The sequence below is a fragment of the Hyla sarda genome, chromosome 5, assembly GCF_029499605.1.
Source record: "Hyla sarda isolate aHylSar1 chromosome 5, aHylSar1.hap1, whole genome shotgun sequence".
In the NCBI taxonomy this organism is placed as follows: Eukaryota; Metazoa; Chordata; class Amphibia; order Anura; family Hylidae; genus Hyla; species Hyla sarda.
In genome coordinates, this window is record NC_079193.1 from 381,719,167 (window position 1) to 381,737,324 (window position 18,158).

At 45.2% G+C, this 18,158-nt stretch overlaps 2 protein-coding genes across 2 annotated transcripts; both read left to right on the top strand.

Moving 5' to 3' along the window:
- The first annotated feature begins 9,380 nt into the window (after window positions 1-9,380).
- Window positions 9,381-11,252, top strand: LOC130274605 (uncharacterized). The gene has a single exon (XM_056523040.1). It carries the CDS (start codon window positions 9,381-9,383, stop codon window positions 11,250-11,252), a length of 1,872 nt encoding a protein of 623 aa, XP_056379015.1.
- Window positions 11,253-11,261: 9 nt separating this feature from the next.
- Window positions 11,262-12,431, top strand: LOC130274606 (uncharacterized). The gene has a single exon (XM_056523041.1). The coding sequence runs from the start codon at window positions 11,262-11,264 to the stop codon at window positions 12,429-12,431; it is 1,170 nt and encodes a 389-aa protein (XP_056379016.1).
- Window positions 12,432-18,158: the final 5,727 nt, after the last annotated feature.

Sequence of the window (18,158 nt, forward strand, 5' to 3'; positions counted from 1 at the left end):
CTCCCACTGTGAAAGTGTGGATGAGGAGGGTGAAGAGAGGCCAAAAAAGAAGGGCAGTAAAGGGAGAAAGAAGAGGTCAGAGCCCTCTAGTCCCCGTGCTACGGACCAGGTCCCAAGCGGAAGCTTACCTGCCCCCCCTCTGATTGATCTGTCTAACCGGTACTCTGTCCTTGAAGACATCTCCTCCCCCTCCATGGAGGGGGGGGTCAAGGATGGGGTGCCTGAAGTGGGGGAGCCTCCAGGGGGAACTGGGCCCTGTCCACATGGGGCAATTTCCTCAGGGGATGGGGCCAAACCAGAGCCAGGCGGAGATGGCGATTTAAAAATGGACCAGTCTGAGTCCAAAAAAAGGTTTAAAGAAAAAGAAGCCTCCTCTTCCGGGGATGAGGGGGTAAAGAAAAAACAGAAATGAGGGGGTTAGGGCTATCTAACTCAATCACCCATGATGGCGGCACTCACCCCATTGACGCTGGCATCTATTAACTGTGCCAGCATAAAGTCTGATACGGCTAGATTCGCAGCCTTTGATTTTCTCGGCCGTGTTGAAGCCGATATTTTGTATCTGCAGGAGACCAGGTTGTCAGATCTAGCCTCTCTGGTAAAAGCCAGGAGAGAGTGGAGGCCCGGGCCCTCCCACTGGTCTCTTGCGGCTGAGCCGTATAGTGGGGTGGCGGTCCTTTTTACCGCTCCTGTTGAATGCAGACGGGTTATTGAGTTCGAAATGGGGAGGTGCCTGATCTTAGATGTCCTCATGAAGGGGCAAGAGCTCCGGCTCATTAACATCTCCGCCCCACAAACCAAGTGGGACCGTAAAGATCTCTTTATGAGGATTAAGCCCTTTCTTTTTACAAGCCGACAGGTGATCTTTGGAGGGGATTTCAATACTGTCACGAGATCCCAAGATAGGAGAGGCTCCAATGATCGGTTGGCTTATGATAGCATAGCTCTCAATAGTATAGTTAGGGAAGCTCGCCTAGAGGACGCCCACATCCGGAGCCCCTCAGGCCACGCGGGTTTCACCTATCATTGAGGTAGCTGCAGGTCTAGAATAGACAGGTTTTATTTGAAGGAGGAAGCTGTCTCTTCTGCAGTGTCCGTGGTTGAGGTGGAGTTCTCCGATCACTGTAAGATTTTGTTTTCCCTGAATGTTTCAGAGACCCCTCGGATGGGTAAAGGTTATTGGAAGCTGAATTCGGCCCTCCTGGAGGAAGCGGAGGTAAGACAGTCCTTTGAGGATTTTCTTCAGAGTCAGGTACCTTTACTGGGCCTATGTAGTAGTAAGTCAGAGTGGTGGGAGATGTTCAAGAAGCGGGTTGCGGGGTTCTTCCGCCGGCTCTCGAGCCTCAGGTCCCTGAATAGGTATCGCCTGTATCAGGGACTGAGGAGGAAACTCGAGCTTCTCGTCTCGACTGGAGGTAGCCGGGAGGATATCTCCAGAGTGAAATCCTTGCTGATGAGGTGTCAGTACGATAGGCACGCATCTTTGGTTTTTGAGAGGGATTTCGGGAAGTACCGCTCGCCCGACCCTTACAGAAACTGTAAGATGTCAGTGAGTAGTAAAGTCATTTCAGGACTGATTGATAGTACGGGATCTCTGAATCGGTCCAGATCAGGGATCTTGGAGGTCGTCAGATCCTTCTACTCGCACCTCTTGGGAAGGAAGGATCTAGATCGAGACAGGATGTCTGCTTTCCTGGCTGAAACCATTCCTGAGCCAGGGGTAGACCCCTCTCTTGATGTTTTGGCAGAAAAAATCAGGGAAGAGGAAGTGAGACTGGCGATCGAGGGGCTTGCCCCCAAGAAGTCACCAGGTCAGGATGGCTTAACATCCGAGTGGTACAAGACCTTTAAGGAGTCTTTAGCTCCCCTCTTGACTGAGGTATTCAATGAGTGTCTCTCCTCAGGCACTCTGCCGAAGTCAATGAGGAGGTCAGCCCTGATTCTTCTCTCAAAGGGTAAAGATCCCAGCCGTATTGAGAATTGGAGGCCCATAGCTCTTCTCAATACGGACAGGAAGCTTCTGGCCAAGATACTGTTTAATCGGCTGGTGAAGTTTGCACCCCGGCTCCTTTCGGGGGCCCAGCACTGCTCTGTTCCAGGCCGAAGCACCTTAAGTGCTGTTCTCGGTGTCCGGGAGGCAGTGGAGCGGAGTAGTGCAGGTCTCTGGAAGGGGTACTTGCTGTCATTGGATCAGGCCAAAGCATTTGATCGGGTGAACCACGAGTACCTCTGGTCAGTCCTCCTGAGATATGGCTTACCGTGTGCTTTTATTAATTGGCTTAAGACCTTATATGCAGGGGCAGAGAGTTTCCCGCTGGTGAACGGTTGGTCTGGCCGCTCTTTTGAGGTGGGGTCTGGAGTCCGTCAGGGTTGTCCTTTGAGCCCGCTTTTATACGTGTTCGCAATCGATCCCTTCGTCCGGAGGGTAGATTGTGGGCCGTTGGCGGGAGTCGGGATGAGTCTGGCGGAGCTGGATGTCGCCCAGAGAGTGGTGGCGTACGCTGATGATGTCACCATTTTCGTGTCCTCGAGAGAGGAGGTCGATGTGGTGATGTCGGAGGTGGAACGCTACTCGGAGGCATCCGGGTCTAAGATCAACCGGGATAAGTGTGAAAGTCTCTGGCTGGGAGGGGGAGATCCCACTTTTGATCTCCCGGACACCCTCCCAGGGCCCCAAGACTCAGCAAAAATTCTGGGCATCACATTCGGCCAGGATGATTATCCCACCAAAAACTGGGACGGTAAGCTACAGGATGCCACTCATAGGGTGGATCAGTGGAAGGGTTGGTCTATGACCCTCAGGGAAAGGGTACACCTGATCAAATCGTACCTGCTCCCCTTGTTTATCTATCTGGGCAGTGTATGTATCTTGCCAGAGGCTTACTACACTAGGATCTACAGCCTGTTTTTCCAACTGTTATGGGGGAACAGGATGAACCTAGTCAAGAGGGAGGTTACGTACCGCACGAGGAGACTAGGGGGTTTATCTATGGTAAACCCTGTGGTGTTCTTAACAAACACCTTCTTGAAAGCCAACATCGCAAACCTCTGGTCAGAGAGGGCTCCTCCGTGGGTACTCTCCTGCAGGGAATGGTTTCGGCCTTTCTTCCAGGAATGGGAGACAGGAGGGCAAGTGAAGGACCTCCGTACGCCCCATGGGCATCTTCCGGCTTACGCTACCCCGACTCTGAAGGCGATACGTCGGTGGGGTCTGGGAGTGTGGGAGATCAGGACCCAGTCAAGGCAGTTCCTTGACAAACGGGTTCTGTTGACCCACTTCCAGAAGCCTCTGGCGCTCAGGGACTGCCCAGGTCGGGATCTGAGGGTGGGGTTGTATCTCTTAAATATGAAAAGGATCCCCCAGAAGTTTTGGGACTTGGCCTGGCGCTGCTTTCAGGGGAAGCTATATGTGAGGGACAATTTGAAGTGCAGGAGATCTGATGACCGGGGATGTCCCCGAGAAGAGTGCGGGGACATGCTGGAAAGCATGGACCATTTCCTGCTTCATTGTCCCTTTAATATAAGGGTCTACAACTGGGTGGGTGCTTCCATCGGCTGGAGTCAACTTGCCGGCCTTACCTATCCAGAGTGGGCTTATGGGGCATTCAGGAACCTGGGTGACCGAGATCGGGGCACTTTGTTTTTAGTCAGCTTAGTGGTTAGGTACTACACGTGGAATGCACGGTGTTTAGTGTCTAATCAGCGCAAAGTCCTCTCCGAGGTGGAGGTCTGTAGGAACATCACCGGTGACCTCGGGAAGATCAGGTCTTTGGAGTATGGCAGTCTTGGTACCAGTAGGGCTTCTCTCCTATGGAGAGGATTTTCTTTTGATGTGCCCTAGGTACTAGCTCGACCTTTTGGGTAGAGTACCCTTGTTTTTGTTAGGGACAGTGATGCAGGGACAGGGTTAGGGTGATAGTAGGGTCAGTTTATCTTTAGGGATAATGGTAGGATGAGAGGTAGGGTGCAGTTAGGGAAAGAATATACATTTTGTATGTATCAGGATTGCCATCCTTCTTCCTGGTGGTGGGCTAATGCATGTGCACCCTAGCTTTTTGTTTTGTTTTCAGATGTTAAGGTTATGAAGGGCTTACAGGCACCGAACTTGGGCCTAAAGTGGGTTTTATTGTTTGCTTATGTATGTTAAAGCTGGTTATGGTTAAGTTGGTTGGGAGGAGTTCTAGGTTGGGAGGGTATATTTGTGGGTGGTGGTGGTCTTTTCTTTTGGTGGACCTGGCATGGGTCAGTTGTGGACTGGACATTGAGGACTATGAACTGTATGGAAAAAACTCTGACCCATGTACAGGAGGGTGGGTGGTGTGGGTGAAGGGTCAGTTTAGTGTAGAATGTTCTTTTATATTTGTAGGTGTGTTTTCTATTTATTTATAGGTGTATATAGTTTGTGTATAGTATTGTACATAGTAGTGTATATAGTTAGTTATGTATATAGTATGTATAATGTATGTTTTTTAAGTATATAGTATTTATAGTAGAGATAGACATGGCAGTCGAACCAGTTTTGTTTTTGTAGTAATGTTTCTTTAGTATCCCGTTGTGGATTTATTTTCTTTGGTTTATATATGTAGTATGTAGTAAAGATGTGTGTAAGCATGTGTGTATTGTGTTTTCTGAGATATTTTCCCGAGTTTGGGTATTTTGAGTTGAATTTAATTAATTAATTTATTTATTTTTGGTTTCTTGGTTAAATGTAGTTAATATATGGATATATATGTGTGCATGTGTGAGTGTGGTATAGTGTTATTATTATTATTATTAATATTATTATTTAAAGAAAAAAAAAATACATGGTGTGCAGTGTGAGTGCTTGTTGTGTTTTCTATTTGTAATGTATGATTTATCCCGAGTTTGGGTGTTTTGAGTTAAAGCGAAATAGTGCTATATTTATGTTTCTTATGAGTGTGTTGTTTGGCTATGAAAGGTGTAGTTGTAATATTTCTAGTTCTAGTAGGAAAGCTGGGCTGGCCGGTTAGGCAGGATTTTTGTTCTTTTATTTAAATGTAAAGTTTGGGTTTATGTTATTTCATGTTGTTGTTTTCCGTTATGGCAAAGTTGTGCTGGTTTATGTTTTGTTATGATTTATATTTTTCTAATAAAAGATTTACAGGAAATAACTCAGGATCAGTACAGAATAAGTAATGTAATGTATGTACACAGTGACCTCACCAGCAGAATAGTGAGTGCAGCTCTGGAGTATAATACAGGATATAACTCAGGATCAGTACAGGATAAGTAATGTAATGTATGTACACAGTGACCTCACCAGCAGAATAGTGAGTACAGCTCTGGAGTATAATACAGGATATAACTCAGGATCAGTACAGGATAAGTAATGTAATGTATATACACAGTGACCTCACCAGCAGAATAGTGAGTACAGCTCTGGAGTATAATACAGAATATCACAGGATCAGTACAGGATAAGTAATGTAATGTATGTACACAGTGATCTCACCAGCAGAATAGTGAGTGCAGCTCTGGAGTATAATACAGGATATAACTCAGGATCAGTACAGGATAAGTAATGTAATGTAATGTACACAGTGACCTCACCAGCAGAATAGTGAGTACAGCTCTGGAGTATAATACAGGATATAACTCAGGATCAGTACAGGATAAGTAATGTAATGTATGTACACAGTGACCTCACCAGCAGAATAGTGAGTGCAGCTCTGGAGTATAATACAGGATATAACTCAGGATCAGTACAGGATAAGTAATGTAATGTAATGTACACAGTGACCTCACCAGCAGAATAGTGAGTACAGCTCTGGAGTATAATACAGGATATAACTCAGGATCAGTACAGGATAAGTAATGTAATGTATGTACACAGTGACCTCACCAGCAGAATAGTGAGTACAGCTCTGGAGTATATTTCATTATTTCGGGCTTGATCTGCTCTTTTGGATGTTGCGTTGTTGTTGAATCTCAGAACTACAATCTAGATGACTTAGCGGATGGCTCGGGGGCTCTGGGGTGGGGGTTGGGTTTTAGAACCTTTTCGTCTTGTTATATTTTTAATTACATCGGATCCTGTCTGGTGTCTGTACAGAGACTTCGGAGGGAATTGATATCATATATAATAAATAAACCATCCAGACAGGAGAAACCCGCAGACGTCAGATTAACATCTTTACTAAGATACAGTTTGGCTAATAGCAAATTATTAGAAATCTTTGCTAATTTATAAAAAAACAAATTAATACCATTTACTATGACATGTGATCATCAGCTCTGGCTCCTCCCATTTCTTATGATCATCTCTGACATGTTTCTCCACCTTAGTTGGAGTCACCTGGGGTAAAATCATCTAATTTGACGAGACTCAGCCCTGTCTATATAAGGTCTCACAGCTGACAATGTATCAGACGAAACACCAAGCCATGAGGGGGAAATAACTGCCTGTAGAGCTCAGACACAGCCCTGTCTGTATAAGGTCCCACAGCTGACAATGTATATCAGAGGAAACACCAAGACATGAGAGGGAAAGAACTGCCTGTAGAGCTCAGACACAGCCCTGTCTATATAAGGTCCCACAGCTGACAATGTATATCAGAGGAAACACCGAGCCATGAGGTGAAAAGAACTGTCTGTAGAGCTCAGACACAGCCCTGTCTATATAAGGTCCCACAGCTGACAATGTATATCAGAGGAAACACCAAGCCATGAGGGGAGAAAGAACTGCCTGTAGAGCTCAGACACAGCTCTGTCTATATAAGATCTCACAGCTGACAATGTATCAGAGCAAACACCAAGCCACGAGGGGAAATAACTGTCTGTAGAGCTCAGACACAGTCCTGTCTATATAAGATCTCACAGCTGACAATGTATCAGAGCAAACACCAAGCCATGAGGGGAAAGAACTGCCTGTAGAGCTCAGACACAGTCCTGTCTATATAAGGTCTCACAGCTGACAATGTATATCAGAGCAAACACCAAGCCATGAGGGTGAAAGAACTGCCTGTAGAGCTCAGACACAGCCCTGTCTATATGAGGTCTCACAGCTGACGATGTATATCAGAGCAAACACCAAGCCATGAGAGGGAAATAACTGCCTGTAGAGCTCAGACACAGCCCTGTATATATATAATGTCTCACAGCTGACAATGTATATCAGAGCAAACACCAAGCCATGAGGGGGAAAGAACTGCCTGTAGAGCTCAGACACAGCCCTGTCTATATAAGATCTCACAGCTGACAATGTATCAGAGCAAACACCAAGCCATGAGAGGGAAATAACTGCCTGTAGAGCTCAGACACAGCCCTGTCTATATAAGGTCTCACAGCTGACTATGTATATCAGAGCAAACACCAAGCCATGAGGGGGAAAGAACTGCCTGTAGAGCTCAGACACAGCCCTGTCTATATGAGGTCTCACAGCTGACGATGTATATCAGAGCAAACACCAAGCCATGAGAGGGAAATAACTGCCTGTAGAGCTCAGACACAGCCCTGTATATATAATGTCTCACAGCTGACAATGTATATCAGAGCAAACACCAAGCCATGAGGGGGAAAGAACTGCCTGTAGAGCTCAGACACAGCCCTGTCTATATAAGATCTCACAGCTGACAATGTATCAGAGCAAACACCAAGCCATGAGGGGTAAAGAACTGCCTGTAGAGCTCAGACACAGTCCTGTCTATATAAGGTCTCACAGCTGACAATGTATCAGAGCAAACACTAAGCCATGAGGGGGAAATAACTGTCTGTAGAGCTCAGACACAGTCCTGTCTACATAAGGTCTCACAGCTGACAATGTATATCAGCGCAAACACCAAGTCATGAGGTGGAAAGAACTGCCTGTAGAGCTCAGATACAGGATTGTGTAGAGTCTCAAATCTGGAGAAGAGGACTAAAACATTTCTACTGAACGTTCAAGAGCTCGGTGGCCTCCATAATTCTTACATGGGAGAAGAAGGAACAACCAGGAGTCTTCCTACAGCTGCCGCCCCCCAAACTAAGGAATCGAGGGAGAAGGGTCTTGGTAAGGGACGTTAGGAGAAGGGAGATTGTTGCTGTGTTGCCTTCACAGAGGATTGTTCAGAATGGATACAATACTATCACACAAAACATTTAGAATCTGGTCATAAATGGAAATAATATGTTTGTAAATGATGGAGAACTGGAATACAGAGAACATGTGAGAGATTGCAGAACTGTTCTAGAAACCTCCTTTATGAAAAAATGATGAGTCACGTGACATGGGCTGTGATTTTGTGAACGCACACAATTATTTCAGGACTACAACTCCCAGCAGTCACTGATCATCTGTTCCAAGTCTCCGCCATTTGTATGGTTAATGTCAGGCCCCACATTGTAGTTCCCCAGCTACTTCCTTGTATATGCAGCTTCGTTTCTATGTATCACCCTCCTAATCTTCTCCCAGTCCGGACGCCTCACATTCTGCTTTTTCCCATGGATTTTGCCTTCACATTGAATGTGTCAGTTCATGCTGGGACTTGTAGTTCCGCAGCTTCCTTCTCATATATGCAGCTTTGTGCCTTTGTATCAGCCTCTTTGCTCACAGTCCGGTCCGGACGCCTCACATCTTTTCCAGCCGCCTCTTGTATCCCATAATTTCGCATTCTTCCATCTTCCTATCATGTGGCTTATGCCATAAATGTGAATCCATTAGTCACCGGTTCACAGTCGGCCGGCTGCGGCTGCGGCTCCCGTCGCGGTGTTATAATGTATTTGAATATCAATGCCGCCGTATGTTAAACTGCCATTTATTTTCCCATTCTCCAGGTGGTTGAGGATTACGGACGCTCGCTCCTAGGACACCGCCGTTTACGCCGGCCTATCCATTCGCAATGCCTCTCCCCAGACTGCGGCTATTTAAACTGCGTTTCATGGTGTCCCCTTCATGTTAATGGAGCAGACGCTGCGGCGGAACACGTGGCTGGATGGGATGTAGATAAATCTCTTCTGGGGCCCCGCGGAGTCTGTTCCAGCAGGGAATGAATTTCTACGCTTCGGTCTCGTACGGCGCCGGATGAGGATTCAGTGTAAACACAAAGCGTCGTCTGTGACCCCGGGCGTCTGGACGCTGCGACCATTACGGTGAATAGAAGGGACGTAACCAGGAAAAATCCCTTAATCCTGATAATCTGTCCGGGAGCAAGAACGGTCCCCACTGGATTACCTGGAAGTGACAAGAGAGATTCCTTTAATCTAAAACCATTGGGACCGGATTATCAAATATTCTGAATTATTGGACGGTCCAAAAAAAATCTAAAAAAAGGAAAAATGATTTCATGTTTGATGGAAATTAAGTAAATTATGTGAGAGTTTACAGGGGTTCAGCACTTCAGCAGCATCACATGACCCCTGAGATTAGACCTCCAGTATATCACATGACCCCTGAGATTAGACCTCCAGTATATCACATGATCCCTGAGATTAGACCTCCAATATATCACATGACCCCTGATATTAGACCTCCAATATATCACATGACCCCTGATATTAGACCTCCAGTATATCACATGACCCCTGATATTAGACCTCCAATATATCACATGACCCCTGAAATTAGACCTCCAGTATATCACATGACCCCTGAGATTAGACCTCCAGTATATCACATGACCCCTGAGATTAGACCTCCAGTATATCACATGACCCCTGAGATTAGACCTCCAGTATATCACATGACCCTTGAGATTAGACCTCCAGTATATCACATGACCCTTGAGATTAGACCTCCAGTATATCACATGACCCCTGAGATTAGACCTCCAGTATATCACATGACCCCTGAGATTAGACCTCTAGTATATAACATGACCCCTGAGATTAGACCTCCAGTATATCACATGACCCCTGAGATTAGACATCCAATATATCACATGACCCCTGATATTAGACCTCCAGTATATCACATGACCCCTGATATTAGACCTCCAATATATCACATGACCCCTGATATTAGACCTCCAGTATATCACATGACCCCTGATATTAGACCTCCAATATATCACATGACCCCTGATATTAGACCGCCAGTATATCACATGACCCATGAGATTAGACCTCCAGTATATCACATGACCCTTGAGATTAGACCTCCAGTATATCACATGACCCCTGATATTAGACCTCCAGTATATCACATGACCCCTGATATTAGACCTCCAATATATCACATGACCCCTGATATTAGACCGCCAGTATATCACATGACCCCTGAGATTAGACCTCCAGTATATCACATGACCCTTGAGATTAGACCTCCAGTATATCACATGACCCTTGAGATTAGACCTCCAGTATATCACATGACCCCTGAGATTAGACCTCTAGTATATAACATGACCCCTGAGATTAGACCTCCAGTATATCACATGACCCCTGAGATTAGACCTCCAGTATATCACATGACCCCTGAGATTAGACCTCCAGTATATCACATGACCCCTGAGATTAGACCTCCAGTATATCACATGACCCCTGAGATTAGACCTCCAATATATCACATGACCCCTGAGATTAGACCTTGTGTATATCACATGACCCCTGAGATTAGACCTTGTGTATATCACATGACCCCTGAGATTAGACCTCCAGTATATCACATGACCCTTGAGATTAGACCTCCAGTATATCACATGACCCTTGAGATTAGACCTCCAGTATATCACATGACCCCTGAGATTAGACCTTGTGTATATCACATGACCCCTGAGATTAGACCTCCAGTATATCACATGATCCCTGAGATCAGACCTCCAGTATATCACATGATCCCTGAGATTAGACCTCCAGTATATCACATGACCCTTGAGATTAGACCTCCAGTATATCACATGACCCTTGAGATTAGACCTCCAGTATATCACATGACCTATGAGATTAGACCTCCAGTATATCACATGACCCCTGAGATTAGACCTCCAGTATATCACATGACCCCTGAGATTAGACCTCCAGTATATCACATGACCCTTGAGATTAGACCTCCAGTATATCACATGACTCCTGAGATTAGACCTCCAGTATATCACATGACCCTTGAGATTAGACCTCCAGTATATCACATGACCCCTGAGATTAGACCTCTAGTATATAACATGACCCCTGAGATTAGACCTCCAGTATATCACATGACCCCTGAGATTAGACCTCCAGTATATCATATGACCCCTGAGATTAGACCTCCAGTATATCATATGACCCCTGAGATTAGACCTCCAATATATCACATGATCCCTGAGATTAGACCTTGAGTATATCACATGACCCCTGAGATTAGACCTCCAGTATATCATATGACCCCTGAGATTAGACCTCCAGTATATCACATGACCCCTGATATTAGACCTCCAGTATATCACATGATCCCTGAGATTAGACCTCCAGTATATCACATGACCCTTGAGATTAGACCTCCAGTATATCACATGACCCTTGAGATTAGACCTCCAGTATATCACATGACCTATGAGATTAGACCTCCAGTATATCACATGACTCCTGAGATTAGACCTCCAGTATATCACATGACCCTTGAGATTAGACCTCCAGTATATCACATGACCCCTGAGATTAGACCTCCAGTATATCACATGACCCCTGAGATTAGACCTCCAGTATATCACATGACCCCTGAGATTAGACCTCCAGTATATCACATGACCTATGAGATTAGACCTCCAGTATATCACATGACCCCTGAGATTAGACCTCCAATATATCACATGACCCATGAGATTAGACCTCCTGTATATCACATGACCCCTGATATTAGACCTCCAGTATATCACATGACCCATGAGATTAGACCTCCAGTATATCACATGATCCCTGATATTAGACCTCCAATATATCACATGACCCCTGAGATTAGACCGCCAGTATATCACATGACCCCTGAGATTAGACCTCCAGTATATCACATGACCCCTGAGATTAGACCTCCAATATATCACATGACCCCTGAGATTAGACCTCCAGTATATCACATGACTCCTGAGATTAGACCTCCAGTATATCACATGACCCTTGAGATTAGACCTCCAGTATATCACATGACCCCTGAGATTAGACCTCCAGTATATCACATGACCCCTGAGATTAGACCTCCAGTATATCACATGACCCCTGAGATTAGACCTCCAGTATATCACATGACCTATGAGATTAGACCTCCAGTATATCACATGACCCCTGAGATTAGACCTCCAATATATCACATGACCCATGAGATTAGACCTCCTGTATATCACATGACCCCTGAGATTAGACCTCCAGTATATCACATGACCCATGAGATTAGACCTCCAGTATATCACATGATCCCTGATATTAGACCTCCAATATATCACATGACCCATGAGATTAGACCTCCAGTATATCACATGACCCCTGAGATTAGACCTCCAATATATTGCAATACAGAAATGTAGGTCACTACTGTGGTAGATGTATACAATGACATTATCCCTCAACACTGATGGTAAAATTGAGACATTCACCAGTATATCCTTATATGAAGGACACACCAGAGCCCGCACACCAACGCCAAGGTTTCTCAAATGGCGCGGGACCTAGCGCTAACCTACCTTAATGCTGCCTGGAAAATGGCTGGAGGTGCTCAACCCCAAGTGCAGTTGTGCATTTATACTGGGGGAGCAGATCCTGCCCTTGTAGTCCGTTGCTAGGGGCGATCCCCAGCATAAGACACAGTTTGAAGTTTTGCAACATCTGGAGGGCCCCAGTTTGAGACCCCTTCTATAAGGATCTGATACATTTGTTGCAATCTTCGCCACACATCCTGTTAAAAAAAAAAGCTTTGTATTCAGGAGGGGGGGGGGGGGGGCATGCTAAAAAAAAAAAATTTGCGCCATTTTGCTGCCTTAATAGAGGTTGATGCGCAATTCTCTATAAGAGGAAATTACGGAATTATATTTCCGTCCTCGCGACGATCTACTGACCAGGAGGCCGCAGGTCCCCACTACGAGTTGTCGATAAGCCGCAAGAAACGAGCGGGTCATAAATAATGGGGCGGCTCAGTGACAGAGCGTGGAAAACGGCGACCAAAGTGCGAACCTCACTAACCGCTAAACGCTCCCCTTTGAGTTTCTGTAAACACGGCGGCCGGGGGTGAAGTGTTCCCGGCAGTGCATTTCATTGGATTATTTATTCATTCCTTGTGGTTTTTAAGTACGTGCACTTTGGAGGAGAAATGTAGCGCACTTCCTCCCCCTCCTCGCACCGCGCCGCCTCTGTTTCCCCTCAGGCTTCGCGCTCAGGAGAACCTTCTCTCCTCGTGCCTCATCCATCACCGGCGAGCCCGTTGTCATATTTGGCAGCCCCCGTCTGACAGCCGTGGGACCACCGTGAATCAGCTGTGATATATAAACTCCGGCTAAAAAGCCTTCGGAGAGCCGACCCTAATGGCTGATTTATTTCCGCTAACCAACCAGGTAATAGCGCAGGTTGTGCGCCGCAAATAATGGACATCAAATCGGAACGAAATCAACTCAAACATCAGGAAGATTCCTGCAGCCGGCGGAGTCTGGTGGTGATGGAAATTGATGGCGGTCTGGCTTCGCCGCTTGGGGTGACTCCGGTGGCCGGCTTCCTGTGTCGGTATATACGGAAGACAATGTGGCTGCGGAAAGATGGTCATTATGGTTTGTGCTTTGTTGCAACTTTGGCGCAACTCAGTACTGTAAGTCCACAAAATAGAGGGTAAATTGGCACTCAAAGAAGCACTCAGAGTTTTTTTTTTGCCCATAGCATGCACCCTCACCATCACTAGTCATACAGCGCCATCTGTCATGTTCCAGTGCAGCTGCATCTATTTGTATTATTACTGTAACTGGGTCATGTGATCACCAGTCTGACTAAATCTTTCAGTGCTTATTGTGTAGGAACAGAATGTCAGTTCTCACATTCTGCAAACTGCAGGATCATCATCACCTAACAGATCCCACCTGCTAGGTTCCAGATCCCTTCCCCTTTCCAGCTCTATCTGTATATTGTTCCTATCTCTTTGGCATCAGAATATATATAGGAGTTATAAACATCCCCTCCTTTTTATCTGTCTACTGCTGCTGTTATCTCAATGGGATCAGGATACATAGTAATTATACACCTCTACTCCAGTACTTTCTGTATACTGCTGCTGCTATCTCTACGGAATCAGTATATAAAGTAGTTATACACCTCCCCTCCGGGTCTACCTGAACACTGCTAATATCTCTATTGAATCAGTATATATATACATATATATATATATATATATATATATATATATATGTATGTATATATATATATATATATATATATATATATATATATATATATATATTAGCTTTACTCCTCCCCTCCATCTCTATCTGTATACTGCTGCTATCTCTATGAGATCAGTATATATATATATATATATATATATATATATATATATATTAGTTATGCACCTCCCCTCCAGCTCTATCTGTATACTGCTGCTGCTGCTGTCTCTATAGGATCAGGACATATAATAGTTAAACACCTCCCGTCCAGCTCTGTCTGTATACTGCTGGTGCTTTCTCTATAGGATGAGGATATATAGTAGTTATAAACCTGCCTTCAGCTCTATCTGAATACTGCTGCTGCTGTCTCTATAGATTCAGCATATATAGTAGTTAAACACCTACCCTCCAGCTCTATCTGTATACTGCTGCTGCTATTTCTATGGGATCAGTATATATATAGCAATTATACATCTCTCCTCTAGCACCATATGTATACTGCTGCTATCTCAATGGGCTCAGGGTATATAGTAGTCCCCTATGGTATCAGGGTACATAGTAGTTATACGCCTCCCCTCCAGCTCTATCTGTATACTTCTGCTATCTCTATGGTATCAGGGTACATAGTAGTTATACACCTCCCCTCCAACACTATCCGTATACTGCTGCTATCTCTATGGGCTCAGGGTATATAGTAGTCCCCTATGGTATCAGGGTACATAGTAGTTATACGCCTCCCCTCCAGCTCTATCTGTATACTTCTGCTATCTCTATGGTATCAGGGTACATAGTAGTTATACACCTCCCCTCCAACACTATCCGTATACTGCTGCTATCTCTATGGTATCAGGGTATATAGTAGTTATACACCTCCCCTCCAGCTCTATCTGTATACTTCTGCTATCTCTATGGTATCAGGGTACATAGTAGTTATACACCTCCCCTCCAGCTCTATCTGTATACTGCTGCTATCTCTATGGGATCAGGGTATATAGTAGTCCCCTATGGTATCAGGGTACATAGTAGTTATACGCCTCCCCTCCAGCTCTATCTGTATACTTCTGCTATCTCTATGGTATCAGGGTACATAGTAGTTATACACCTCCCCTCCAACACTATCCGTATACTGCTGCTATCTCTATGGGCTCAGGGTATATAGTAGTCCCCTATGGTATCAGGGTACATAGTAGTTATACGCCTCCCCTCCAGCTCTATCTGTATACTTCTGCTGTCTCTATGGTATTAGGGTACATAGTAGTTATACACCTCCCCTCCAACACTATCCGTATACTGCTGCTATCTCTATGGTATCAGGGTATATAGTAGTTATACACCTCCCCTCCAGCTCTATCTGTATACTGCTGCTATCTCTATGGTATCGGGGTACATAGTAGTTATACGCCTCCCCTCCAGCTCTATCTGTATACTTCTGCTATCTCTATGGTATCAGGGTACATAGTAGTTATACACCTCCCCTCCAGCTCTATCTGTATACTGCTGCTATCTCTATGGGATCAGGGTACATAGTAGTTATACACCTCACCTCCAGCACTATCCGTATACTGCTGCTATCTCTATGGTATCAGGGTACATAGTAGTTATACACCTCCCCTCCAGCTCTATCTGTATACTGCTGCTATCTCTATGGTATCAGGGTGCATAGTAGTTATACACCTCTCCTCCAGCACTATCCGTATACTGTTGCTATCTCTATGGGATCAGGGTATATAGTAGTTATACACCTCCCCTCCAGCTCTATCTGTATACTGTTGCTATCTCTATGGGATCAGGATATATAGTAGTTATACACCTCCCCTCCAGCTCTATCTGTATACTGCTGCTATCTCTATGGTATCGGGGTACATAGTAGTTATACGCCTCCCCTCCAGCTCTATCTGTATACTTCTGCTATCTCTATGGTATCAGGGTACATAGTAGTTATACACCTCCCCTCCAGCTCTATCTGTATACTGCTGCTATCTCTATGGGATCAGGGTACATAGTAGTTATACACCTCACCTCCAGCACTATCCGTATACTGCTGCTATCTCTATGGTATCAGGGTACATAGTAGTTATACACCTCCCCTCCAGCTCTATCTGTATACTGCTGCTATCTCTATGGTATCAGGGTGCATAGTAGTTATACACCTCTCCTCCAGCACTATCCGTATACTGTTGCTATCTCTATGGGATCAGGGTATATAGTAGTTATACACCTCCCCTCCAGCTCTATCTGTATACTGTTGCTATCTCTATGGGATCAGGATATATAGTAGTTATACACCTCCCCTCCAGCTCTATCTGTATACTGCTGCTATCTCTATGGTATCGGGGTACATAGTAGTTATACGCCTCCCCTCCAGCTCTATCTGTATACTTCTGCTATCTCTATGGTATCAGGGTACATAGTAGTTATACACCTCCCCTCCAGCTCTATCTGTATACTGCTGCTATCTCTATGGGATCAGGGTACATAGTAGTTATACACCTCACCTCCAGCACTATCCGTATACTGCTGCTATCTCTATGGTATCAGGGTACATAGTAGTTATACACCTCCCCTCCAGCTCTATCTGTATACTGCTGCTATCTCTATGGTATCAGGGTACATAGTAGTTATACACCTCCCCTCCAGCTCTATCTGTATACTGCTGCTATCTCTATGGTATCAGGGTGCATAGTAGTTATACACCTCTCCTCCAGCACTATCCGTATACTGTTGCTATCTCTATGGGATCAGGGTATATAGTAGTTATACACCTCCCCTCCAGCTACATCTGTATACTTCTCCTGCTATTTCTATTGGATCAGGATATATTGTAGTTAGATACCTCTCCTCCAGCTCTATCCGTATACTGTTGCTATCTCTATGGGATCGGGATATATAACAATATAGTAGTTATTTACCTCTCTTTCCAGCTCTATCCGTATACTGCTGCTGTAGAAATGCGTTTACGAGTGGAATCCGTAGAAACAATGAACGATTTCATTGTTTCTGTCATTTGCAAAATCGGTATTTCCGTGGCAGAAAAATTTACCGCAGAAATTCCACCATGTGCCCGGTGCATCAGAATCCTATTTAAATCAGCGGAACTCCCCCAAGCTAAATATTATGCGAAATTCTGCTACAAAATTCCGCCGTGTGAACATGGCCTAAGGCTTTATGACCACTTATCGGCATTAATAGCGCCTTCCCTTTAAGCCTTCTGCGGAGTACCTCTTTACACTGTGCGTTCCTAACGCTGCATGTATCTCGTCTTTTTGTCATTTTCGCAGATTTCCCTTCAGTGAAGCATTTTGCTAATTCTTAGACTCCGGAATTTGACTGAATCTCCACTAAACCAGTTGATTGTAATTGCTACAAACCAAATTCACTTAAGAAATTAGCTTAACGGGTCAAATCAATGGTGGAGATGGAAGCCATTGATCTGCTCTCCATACGACTCCGGTTCATTCATCCTGCCGTCCTGATACAATTAACATCGAAACCCGGATAATTAATATCAGGAATGTAATAAAGTGCGCCTCCGCTGCCGCCGCCGCCGCCGCGTGCTGACTTTATGGCGCTGTCGTAGGGTCCTGAGAACCAGGGGAATGAGGTTTGAAAAATTTACACCAAATACATTGTATAACTATTGGGCCCAATAACTATTATTTTCCTGAAATCCCCTTAAAGGGGTACTCCGCTGCTCAGCGTTTGGAGCAAACTGTTCTGAATGTTGGAGCCGGCACCGGGAGCTGGTAATGTCATGGCCCCGCCCCCTCATGATTTCATTTCCCGCCCCCTCAATGCAAGTCTATGGGAGGGGGCGTGGCAGCCGTCACGCCCCCTCCCATAGGCTTGCATTGAGGGGGCAGGGCGTGACACCATGAGGGGGTGGGGCTATGACGC